This window comes from Leptosomus discolor, chromosome 2 (assembly GCF_034619465.1).
Source record: "Leptosomus discolor isolate bLepDis1 chromosome 2, bLepDis1.hap2, whole genome shotgun sequence".
In the NCBI taxonomy this organism is placed as follows: Eukaryota; Metazoa; Chordata; class Aves; order Leptosomiformes; family Leptosomidae; genus Leptosomus; species Leptosomus discolor.
In genome coordinates this window covers 11,266,000-11,277,854 of record NC_141392.1, presented here as the reverse complement: position 1 = coordinate 11,277,854, position 11,855 = coordinate 11,266,000, and the positions used below count along the sequence as shown (strand labels likewise).

General features: G+C 45.8%; 1 protein-coding gene across 1 annotated transcript; it reads left to right on the top strand.

Annotated features, from left to right (window-relative positions):
• The first annotated feature begins 1,362 nt into the window (after positions 1 to 1,362).
• Positions 1,363 to 6,748, top strand: SLC30A1 (solute carrier family 30 member 1). Its single transcript, XM_009953050.2, has 2 exons — positions 1,363 to 1,993; positions 5,441 to 6,748. The coding sequence occupies exons 1-2, from the start codon at positions 1,363 to 1,365 to the stop codon at positions 6,349 to 6,351; spliced, it is 1,542 nt and encodes a 513-aa protein (XP_009951352.2). The 3' UTR covers positions 6,352 to 6,748.
• Positions 6,749 to 11,855: the final 5,107 nt, after the last annotated feature.

Here is an 11,855-nt window from a genome sequence, read left to right as displayed (position 1 = left end):
AAACAAATAGCATCTAGGGACTGACGTTTTAGCGTTCATATATTTTTGTTATATTATTACAGCTTTTCAAAACTTGTGGTAGCTGGAAAATGGGCCCATTGATTTGACAGCTGGGGACGGGTGCCGAGCTCGTGTAGTTCGCGGGCTGGCGGCTGGCTCCTTCCCCGGCTCCAGCAGGCGCGGAGGGGCCGTGGCTGGGCGAGGCGGTTTCTGGTGCCTCGGCCGCCGCAAGGCCGGCGCTGCTCCTCGGCGCGGCTGTAACCCCACAGGCACAAACAGCCGGGGCTTCAGCACGGACAGAGGCGGGCGGGGCGGGCGGCACGGGCCCGGGGGAGGCCGCCCCGGGGCGCGGGGCCAGCGGTCAGTCCCCGCCACCGCCCCTCCTCCTCGGGCACCTCCTTGACCCCCGGGGCTGGCGCTGCCGGCGAGGGCCTCCCCCGCACGCCGCCGCCGCCCCCGCCCCGGTCCCCCGGCAGCTCGCCGGCGCTGGCCAGCTCCCGGGGCTCGCCCCCCGCCGAGGGGCGGCTGGCCGGGCCCTGACGGCTCCCGCCCCGGCCCCTAACGGCAGGGCTGCGCGCCGCGACCGACGACCCTTAGCCCGCCCCGGCACCCTCAAGAGGCGGCCGGTGCTGACCCCGAAGGACCCCACGTGACGTCACAAAGACCCACCGCCCGAATGCGTGGCGTCACTAACCTCCGCCCCACCCCCCACCCCGACCTCGACCCCGCGTGACCCCCCGCCGAGGATCCTGCCCTTCTTCCCCTCACCCCGGCCCGCAAGGGGAGCCCCGCCCCCGAGCGCGCGCCGGGCCGGGGCCGTGTGAAGCGCACCTTTTGCACGAGTCCCGCTCGCCGCGGGGCGGAACTTGCGGGGCGGCGGGAGGGGGGGGTGGGGGGGAAAGTCGACGGGCTCAGCCAATCGGAACCGCCTCTCCCTGAACGTCACCCGAGGCCCCGCCCCCTCCACCGGCCCGGCCCAGAGGGGCAGGGAGGCGGCGGCCAACGGGCGGTACTAGTGGGGCGGGGCCCCCTGTCGCGAGGGCGTGCGGGCCAATGGCGAGCGAGGAGGGGGGCGGGGGCGGGTGGGTACCGCCGGGCGGGGGAGCGGTGGCCAATGGGGCGTGGGGGGGCGTGGCCGTGCCGGCTCGGGTTCCGTGTGGAAAGAGTGAGGGGGCTCGGGTGCAAAGTTTGCTCGCCCAGCGCTCGCGGAGGGAGCGGCGGTGGCCGGGCCGCCGGCGGCGGGGAAGGGGCCGCGCTCGCCCTCGGGGCTCTGCCGCGCCCGCCAGCCGCTCGCCGCTCCGACCGCCGGCCGCTCTCCTCGCGCCTCCGCCGGGCCGGGCCGGCAGCCGTTGCCCGGGCGCGATGTGCGGGGGGATGGCGGCGAAGGGGCCCGGCGGGCCGCGGTGGTGGCAGAACCGGCGGGCGCGGCTGCTGTGCATGCTGGCGCTCACCTTTCTCTTCTTCGTGGTGGAGGTGGTGGTGAGCCGGGTCACGTCGTCGCTGGCCATGCTCTCCGACTCCTTCCACATGCTCTCCGATGTCATGGCCCTGGTCGTGGCACTGGTGGCCGTGCGCTTCGCCCAGCGCACCCGCGCCACCAAGAAGAACACCTTCGGGTGGGTGCGGGCCGAGGTGATGGGCGCCCTCGTCAATGCCGTCTTCCTCACCGCCCTCTGCTTCACCATCCTGCTGGAGGCCATTGAGCGCTTCACGGAGCCCCACGAGATCCAGCAGCCGCTGGTGGTCATCGGTGTCGGGGTGGCGGGACTCATCATCAACCTGCTGGGGCTCTGTCTCTTCAACCATCACGGCGTCGGAGGCCATGGCCATTCCCACGGCCACGGGCACTCGCACAGTGGCAGGCAGCACTCTCGCAGTGGCCCCAAGCCCGAGCAGCCACCCGGGGACGGGGAGGCTGCGCTGCACCGGGAGGAGACCAGCACCTTAGTGGAGAACTGCAGCAGCTCCAATGGAGTCAGTCAGGAGAAGCTAGGTAAGTCCTGTGGCATCTCTGTCCTGTCTCAGCATAGCCGTGTCAAGAAAGCAGGAGAGGTCCCTTCCCTGAGGAAGGTGGTGGGCATCCTGGTCCCACCTGGTGCAAGCTTCGTGGGGACCACCCGGCCTTCCTCCTGGGGAAGAGGCAAGAAACTCTCTTAGCGGTGCTCTGGGGCACAGGGCCGTTGCGCCTCTACCTCATGCCTTTCCTTCAAGTGCTGAAAGGACTTCCCTAAGTGGTGTGTTCATCTTGCAGACAGGTTAGAGTATGGAAGAGTCTTAGGGTAAGCAGTTTGCCTTGGAAAAAGTTGGTGCTGGTAGAGAAAGCACATGACAAGTGTTTTTTTGCCTGGCGACACAAGGTGTCACAAGATGTTGCCCAAATGCCTTCTGAACTGGCTGCGCATCAAATGGAGCGCAGCTCAACACCTTGGTCCTGACAGCCAAATCTCTCTGTTGGGTCGGTTATCAGCTACCTGAGAAGCTAATCTCCATCTGAACATAACTGAAGTATATTCCATTGCAATAATGTGGTACTTTTTCATGACATCCGTATTAATAGGAAGAAGTCTTGGAAATTACCAGTCAGAACCGTGGAAGTCGTGCAGTAGGCACTGAATGTGGAGCTCCCTGGTGTCAGAGTACATGCGTGGTTTCTTCAGATTAGTTTTCTTTAGCTTTCTAAAGCATGCACCTTCCCACTCGCTTGCACATAGAGATAAATTTAAAATCTTCCCTTCCCAATTGTGATCAAACTGTCTATTTTGTGGGAGGGAATTTCTTGGGCTAGTTTGTTTTAATGTATCCAGAAGCCTGGGTAGTTTATTTTGAAGTCACTTGGTCGAAGGCAAGTACCGTGTGCTAGCTGAGTGAAAAGTGCATAATTGCTTTCTTGAAGTTAATCATACGGCATCCCTGTTACCAAGAGGAAGGGGTTTCAGTCTGCAGAACCCATGCCTCTCCTTTGTCTTCAGGGTGACGTGAGGAGGCCACTGAGTTTAAATTGAGCTTTAATTGAGCAGAGTGAACTTTGCTACAGTTTCGATTTTTCAGTAGTCAGTGAGGTTACAATAAACATTTGAGAAACTTAACAGTCTCTCTCTCTGTTTTGAAAAGACAGGTTTTGCAAGAGGATAGGAAAGTTCCTCTGAATGTAGCACACCATTTTCTTGACCGCATAATAAGCTCTTAATGTTGGTTTAGTTCCAACAGAGGTGTCCTAATAATTAGTTTCAAACAATGTAAAATTCCCTTAACTGTTAATCTGATAGTTATCTTGGCTTGTAAGTTGTTCTTGCATGGTGAAATATAGTGAAAAATTGTGCTTTTAGCCAAGTTTTGGGCTAGTTCTAGACTAAAAGCTTAACTTACAGCATGGGTTAAAATGTGGAGTTTTGAGCTAACTTGTCTGGAATTTCTCATGGATGTCCTTCTGGCAATAACAAATAATTTGTTGTGGGTATTTAGGTGGTAATAGGGCATAATTTTGGTCACAGTGAAACTTTGAAATAAGTTTGTATTTCCTTCTATGCCCTGTCATGATTATGTAATGAATAGAGTTATTCATAGTTTACCCATGAAAATGTTACAGGGGAAGGTGCCTGGAGACTTGTGAGAAGCTGTAAGATGTGTAGGTGAAGACTAGGGAGATGACTGAGAGTGGTACTATGCCTTCACTGGAAATTACAAAGAGGGGTAGGGTAGACCCTGATTTCCTAAGGTGGAAGTGGGAAGCTAGTGGTAGCCTTAGGGGCTAGTCCTGCACGGGTATCTTGGTGCATATACTTTATGTGAAATAATCAGTTTATAGTTCGATTTAAAAGAGCGTATTTCAAATGGACACGTTTTAACCGTTTGCCATTAAAAAATCTCAAGAGCTTTGTGGAACAGTGTTTCCTATTACCCGCCCTTGTAGACAGGTCTACTGACTTTCCAGATCTTTTCTCCAAGTACTTGGTATGGAGGAGAGTGACAGAAAAGTTCCTCTTTCCTTGCTGTCATTGTGGACCCTGAGGTCTGAACTCTGTAATCTGAGATATTTTCCTGTAATTTATTGATTTTTCTGGAAAGCTACAGGTCCCATATTCCTAGAGGTTGTTTGGAAAATGTAGCTGGAGCTTTAGGACAGAAGTGTGATGCACGATGTTATGAGCTTGGGGCTTGGTACTGACTTGCTCAGCTGCTTTCATAGGAGCCCACCCCTTCTTTATGATTGCAGAGTCGCAGTCATGAGAGCAGAGTGGCAGAAGCTGCAGGTCATGCTAACATGTTAATGTTTACAAAGCTCTGATCTGAATAAGCACGGAAGCAGTAAGAGCTCCTTGTTTCAGCTTGTTGGGCCAATGCCCATTACATTTCTTTAACACTGGAAGTTTTCTGTCCAAAGAAGAACTTTTGAAGAAAAAAAGGAGGTAAATCATGTAAAATAGTTTTGATTTGGAACATTGGAAGACGTTTTTCTTTCAAAAAACATTCTTCTTTGTGGTGATGTGTGCATTTATTCCGATATACCTAGTTAGGTGTGATGGACTGGTAATATCACAGTTAGTTTTGACAAAGGAGGGCACTAAAATATTTATGCATTGCATGGTCCATGACATGTGGCTTTGGGCATCAACAGCTATGTGTCACTCAACAGCTGTGTGAAGAAAAAAAAAGGCACTAAAAATGTTTTCTGTGTATTTGGAAATATAAATAACTCGTTCGTAGCCTCTGAGAGCTTCAGTGATAACTTACATTGTCCTGTAGTCAATACTGCTGATAACTACTGCATTTTAGACCTAAAAGCTCAGCTCATTGTATCTCACAGTTCTTCTGGATCCATGCGCCATTTCAGAAAAACTTCCTTTTTCCTTGAATTCAGAAGGCTTTTGGAAATGAACTACTAAACCTGAGAAGTTACTGTAAAGCAGTATCCATACGGCTTTTGAGCTTCTGGCCTCATAAATTTTTATATAAAATAGCAATGCAGTCCTGTGGTTTGAGAGAGATTTTTAGCAATGTGATTAGCCTTCTGGCTTTTCAAAAGAGGGAACAAATGTAAGTTACGTAGCTACTTAACCAGCTTTTTAATATATGCTCTGTAATTCTGCATTTTGTTTAAGAAATGAGCAGCGAGTGCTCAAATGGTTAAACAGCTGGAAAAAGTGAAAACAGTTTTTCAGTAGAATAAATTAAAATGTGGTCCTCTTCATGCTTTGCCACTCTGCATCTTTAAGCTCCCTGTATAAACAATTGCCTTCCAGGCTATTTAGATCGCTTCTTGGGACAAGTGGGTATTTCTCAGCCAGAGAAAATGTTGGTAAGTGTGATGAGTAGTGTTGCTTGCTTTTCAGTTTCGTACTCAACACAGCAAGCTTAATGTTGGTTGGTTTTTTTTATATGGCCTTATAGTAGTGTGTAGTATTATAGCATATGCTTGATCATTTTACTGTTTTCTCTTCAGGTGATATGAAAGACGACATGCTTGACCTACAAGTCAACGGGAACGCTGGTCACTATCCTCTGGATGTAGAGGAGGTTGAAGAAGACTCTAGTGCACAGCTTAACATGCGTGGAGTTTTTCTGCATGTTTTTGGAGATGCCTTAGGTTCAGTAATTGTGGTAGTGAATGCCTTTCTCTTTTATGGGTTGTGGAATCCATGCCCCAAAGATGGGCCCTGCTTTAATCCATGTGTCAATAATCATTGTATGGAAAATGCTACTTTATCCCAAACACTTGGCAGAGCAAACAAGTCTGAGCAAGAGAGCATTACAGTGGCTGGTCCATGCTGGTTGCTATATTTAGATCCTGTCCTTTGTTTGATTATGGTTTGTATACTCCTTTACACAACTTACCCGTTACTTAGGGAGTCAGCCCTTATACTTCTACAGACTGTTCCCAAACAAATAGATGTTCATTCTTTGAACTCAAAATTACGTACCCTTGAAGGAGTTGAAGCAGTCCATGAATTACACATTTGGCAGCTAGCAGGCAGTAGGATCATTGGCACTGCTCACATCAAGTGTCCTGACCCTTCCACGTACATGATGGTGGCGAAGCGCATCAAAGAGATCTTTCATGACGAAGGGATTCATGCAACTACCATTCAGCCTGAGTTTGCCAGCGTTGGCTCTGAATCGGGGAGAGGGAAATGTGAGTTTCCTTGCAGGACTCAGTGTGCTTTGAAGCAGTGTTGCGGAACAGGAGAAGATAGTACTGCAAAGAAGACAGAAAAATCTTCGTCACTTAGTATTTCTTGTTCAGAAGTTGTCATTGAATTTCCGAAAACTAGGAGGACTAAGTCGGAGAGCATCCCTTCAGTTAAGCTAGAGGCAAACACCGATCAAAACGAGCAGTTTGAATCATCGTTGTAACTCCCTGAATGGTGCTACCTGAGTTTTGGTGACTTTGACAACAGCTGTATTGCAAGAGGAAGAGACAGACGTTGGAGACGCAATTTTGCCAAGTAGTGTAATTGCTGAAGTCCTTGTTCTTGTCATATTGCTAAATCTAGAATGCTTGTTTCAGAGAACATAATGTCACTGTCATGATACAATGTGTTTGTGTTGACTTTGTATTGAGACAGACAGAAAGTGCACCAGTGCTGTAACAACTTCAGAAAACCAGTTTCAACATTTCAGCAGAGACACTTTTTGCTGTGCTTCAGATTAAAATCTTTTTTTCCAGTGAAAAGGTATTTGAGGGATAAGCATGTAGGAACTCAGTTTGTGTTACAGATTTCTTGGACCTACTCTTTCCTTTAATATTTGATTTGTAGATATCTTAATATATTGTTTATTTAGAAGCCCTAAGGAAACCAAAGTTCATAGAACATTTTTAAAGGTATAACTACTTAAACCTGGAACACACTTTGCAGTTTCACGTATTTTTCTTAAACCTATATAACAGTAAATGTGAAGGCATTTCTAATTAATTTATCGTATAGCATATTTTAAAGAGAACATCAGGTGATTGTTAGAAACTGTCCCCACTTTTTTTCTGGTAAGGTAGTGAGGTAATTAAAATCGACTGCTTGTGAAAATATCAGATGTGAAAGATGTTTTTTTTTCTATCAGAATGCGAGTTCAAGCTACTGTATACTGCTCTGCGATCAAGACGTGAGACTGACCCATAAAGTAATGCATACTTTCATATTTTATGGATTTTCTGGTATTTTTCCTTATTTCCAAGTTGTGTCTGGTCATAAAAGTCTTTGAAGTTTAAAGAATTGTTGACTCACAGTGCTATGAGTGAAGAGCTAGAGCTTCTTTTTTAACTGATGCTCAGTTTACTAAGATAAAAGAATTAGTTATGTCAATAAACGCTCTGTCGGGGAAGGTCTGCGAAGCACCGACAGTATAATTCATGCTTTAAGCATAGACAGTCGCCTCCGTAACGAGTAACTCAGTGGTGCATTTTGCTTGTAGTTGGGCGTGTCTGTAAGCACTTGCAGTGACTGCAGTCCTGCTCCCTGCCGTGTCCTCAGGAGCCTTCCACCGACGGTTGAGGAGTGGGGCAGGGAGCAGGCTTTCATTCACTGTATTTTACACTTTGAGAAGTTTATGTAGCACATAATTTCACGTACTAAGTATCTGAATCTATGCTTTAAAATGTTAACTCAGTTAATTGACAACTGGCTCTAAAGAAGCTGTTACAGTATGCCACCGGCTTACACCTTGACAAAGGAGAAACTGGTCTATGGACTCTGTGAATTTGGCAGAGACTAGATGAGAGTTGAAGATAAAACATACAAGAAATCTAATCTAAAACCCTGACCCTTTCAATCCACACTCAAGTTATGTATGGGAAATAATGTCTCGTGATTTAATTGACTGCTCCTATGCTCAAAACTGGAAAACTCGGATCTTCCATTGTTTGCTCTATGACTCTGGACATGATAAACACTCTGCCTCAGTTTCCCTGTCTTAAAATGGGGATTAAAACCTACCTCACAGGGGTGTTGTGAGGCTTAACTCTTGTGTGAAGAGCTCTGAGATCTGTTACTGGAAGGCACTGGAAGGAGTATAAGATACTAAATGGTGTATACTTCTACAAATGTATTGCAATAACTAGGCACAACAGAGGGAACTGAGGATAGTTTTGGCCTTATGAAATTCTTTGATGCTGTGGTTTTCAGGTTTTTAACAGTATTTAAATATAGATTTTTTTAAAAAGAATGTTTTGTTAGTGAAGGGAATGTAGCTTTGCCTCTGGATACAGAACACGTTGCTAGTTTGCATTTCTAATGTGTCTCGTATGACAGTTGCTCCTAAGTAGTTCAAAATAGTCTGCTGCTCATCGAACCTGGGTTGGCTCAGGTCGTGCCAGTGGTCTTACCCAGCTTCTCAGCAGAGCATTGCAGTCAACTCTCGATTATCCATGGGTGGATTACCAGTGTTGTATATTAACTGTGCAGTCTACAGGGCCAGACTGGCTCTGTATCGCGTGCCAGTGCGTTGGCCAAGTGCTGTGTGCCAAAGCATTGGAAAAGTAGAGGAGCTCAGCCCAGCTTCGCGCGAGCCCCCTCCACAGGCTTTGTTAGCTTGGGTGCCGCGTCGCACCGTGCGGTTATTTTGCCTCTTGGCTGCTCAGATGCATCCAGAGGAAGCTGCGGTGCGTGGGTGGGTCGTCTCAGCTCTGCGCTAGCTTGGGGATGTCGGCGCTTCACAGCCATCAGCATCGCTCACCTTTTTCTATGTTTATGCTTGTTGTATAGTCTCATAAACTAACTTAAATATGTTAATATAGTATTTATAAATGTTTTTGTTTTGTCTGAATTATCTTAACTCTTTCTTCTGTTACCTGTATATGATCTAGAGTTGACTGTTAAATGAGATCTTGTATGAGACTACATTTGCAGAATATGCTACCACTGCTAGTATACTACAAAGTATTAACCAAGTAAATTTTGAAATGAACAAAGTACTATTTTTTTGGGAAATGTGTATCCTTGCTTTTTATGGTAGAGTTTCACTAATTGTTTCGCTCACTAGTTTGAAATTGGTCTCAGTCATTAGTATGAATTATTGAGGTCCTGCTGTATATCACTAATGCGTCATAGAACTACTGCTTTTTAGTTTATTAAAAAAAACAACAAAAAAAAACCCCAACAAACAAAACCAAGACAAACCATAGTAGCACTGAGAAGCCTGACTGACTTCTCTCCTCTTCCTCTTATAAAAAGAGAGCAACTATTAAGTCTTGACAGTTGCCACCATTGGGTAACAGTCTCAGTAAATGCGTCTGAATAGATGGAGTTGTGGTCACTAATTCCATTGTAACTATTTAATCTTTTTTTTTTTTTTTTTTTTTTTTTTTGTGCCAGAAGTCATATTTTTCTATTTCTGTGTCCATTGCAGGCAATGGCTACCTTAAAAGACAAAAATCTCTCCCCCATGTTATTTTTATTATCAGGACAGGATGCTGATGTGATGATGATGATGATGGGGACAGAAGGGGGAGTTGTGTGGCCTCTCTGTCATGTGCAGCACCAGCTGGTGTTAACGGGGCCCTTTAGTCTCTTTCGCCCTTGATGGTAAATTCCCTGAAAGCGTAAGTCAGGTCAAGGTGGTGGCTGTACAGCAGCAGGAACACAATTTCTTTGATTGTCCTGGCTGTATGAGACCCAACTGTAGCCTGCTAGCTTGCAATATAGCTTGACTTTTTTTAACCTGATCTCGCTGTGGTTACACAGACTTGATTTGTGCTGAAGATCACAGTTCCAGAATACTGGGAGCATTCAGAAGCACTGCGCCGTCTCTTTTTTTTTTTTTTTTCTTTCTGCAAAGCATGAAACTAGTGAATCTCATGTAAGTGAACACTGCAGTGGTGGGGAGCTAATTGTATTGTGTATCACATTCCTGAATTTTTAAAATAAAAAAAAATATGGAACACTGATTTTAAGGAAAAATAAGTTTGTATTTCAGTGTCTAGAGTGTTTATGCTTCTGATTAAATGTCAGAGATGTACCGAACATCATTGGGTGAAGTATTTTACACTTAGTACATGTCTCATCAGAAACATGCTGTTTTAGAATCACTTCTTAGATTCTGTCTGCACCAAAGGTGCAGTGCAGAACTAATTCAGACACTCAGTGGGCTTGCCACAGTACCGTGGAGCTTTACTTTTTAGCAGAGTAAATTGTTTCTGTGGAACCCTGTGTAATTTTGGCTCAATTGCTTTCAACATCCACTATCTGTTTCAGCATCCAATACCTGTTATTGCTGCATTGTGGTATTCAGTATGGACGTACACATAGTTATGTAAAAGACAAAACTAGCCCCAACTTGTGACTCCCAAAAAGTCATGGCAAGGCCTCAGTCCTCTAAATTTCTGTATTCATGAATAGTTTCATCAGGCGGACGAGTAGTTACTTGCATGCAAGGAATTACTTGCGGGAGTGAGTCCAAAGCTTCTGCCAGTACGGCCTGGCTTTTGAAGAATGACTGAAAGTACCTAGATTTTATGGATGTATTAAAGTCAGGAGTACTGTGGTGTTTCTAAATTGGCTGCAGAAATACCATCAGCTTGTATAATTCAGGATTTATTCCTTTTCCCAATTCTCTAAAAAGAAGGAAGAAAAGCCCACTGAATGCCCTAAGACTTGTTAACAAGTTTAGCTAAACTGACGTGGCTGTTTGCTTCTGAAATTGGGCCATCTGAATTTATTAAACGCTGCCTAGTGGGGTTTGGGGAAGAGGGATAAAGATTCTTGCCATTCTCCTTCCCCTGCCCCCTGCTTCGACTGCACTTTCTAATCTCCTCAGCTATGGAGAGGCTGGGGGGGGATGAAGGGGGTGAATTTTGTAGCTAAATGTTCTGAGTTCCACGTGGAGGGAATGGGAAATGCTGCCATCTATATTTAAAAACGTATGAATATGCTCTATGACTATTTTAGTTTCATAGCATAGCATCAGTTACGCCCTTTTTAGGTATGCATTTAAGTTGTTGGGCTCTGTAGTAACTTTGGTTTTTTCTTTCTCTGCTGGAAGGGAAGAGGTGGATGCTCCATTTGCCTGAGCTGAAGCCAGTCTTGACAATTCTCCAAATCAAACGTAGCTTTGCTGATAACAGGAGGTCTGGTTACTCCCTGTGACCTTTGCTTTGTGCGGTTAGCTGCCTGTGAGGTACAGTACTGTGCTTTAGCAGGCTCACATTTAGATTTTTTTTTTTGCATTCACTGTGTTATCAAAGTAGTTGAAGAGCAAAACCACAATACTGAGAAATATTTCATCTACGTGTCTCCAAAAAGCACATGGGATTAATTTGGCTTCTTTTTTTTCATGTCTTGTTTCTGAGCAATGTTAAAACATAATTGGCATAGCTAGTGTTCATTGATGGTATTTCTTTTTGCCTTCTTTTAAAATAATAATGCAGGTTTGTTTTTTTCTTCTATTAAGTATTAAAGTCCTGAGAAAATAAATGGGGGTTTTGAATGTCAAATACTTTTAGTTGGGATTTCTTTCTCAAGTCAGTTCCTAGGAAGAAATTTGACTAGTAGAAAAGCACTTTTACCATCTCTCAGAACCTGAGACAAGTACAAAGATCACAAGTAGAAGAGGAGGTTAATAAATGGGTTATAAAGTGGTGGCCTCCAACTCTCTGGATTCCAGGTGCAATTAAAAGAACGGTTGCTCAGTTCTAGTACCATGTGAAGAGTTAATTATGCAAAATGCATTTTTTTCCTAAGAAAAACAGCCTTTGAAAAGAAAAAATCTTCCCATCCTGTTAATTGGCCATGATTAACAATAAGGCAGGCTTCCTAACAGAAGTCTGTACTGTTTTATTTAGTGCCTTTGGAAGACAGCTACTTCAGAGCAGAAGATGCTTTGGTGTTTTTCAGCTTCATTTGTTTCAATTCAGAAACTCTGCAGTTTGT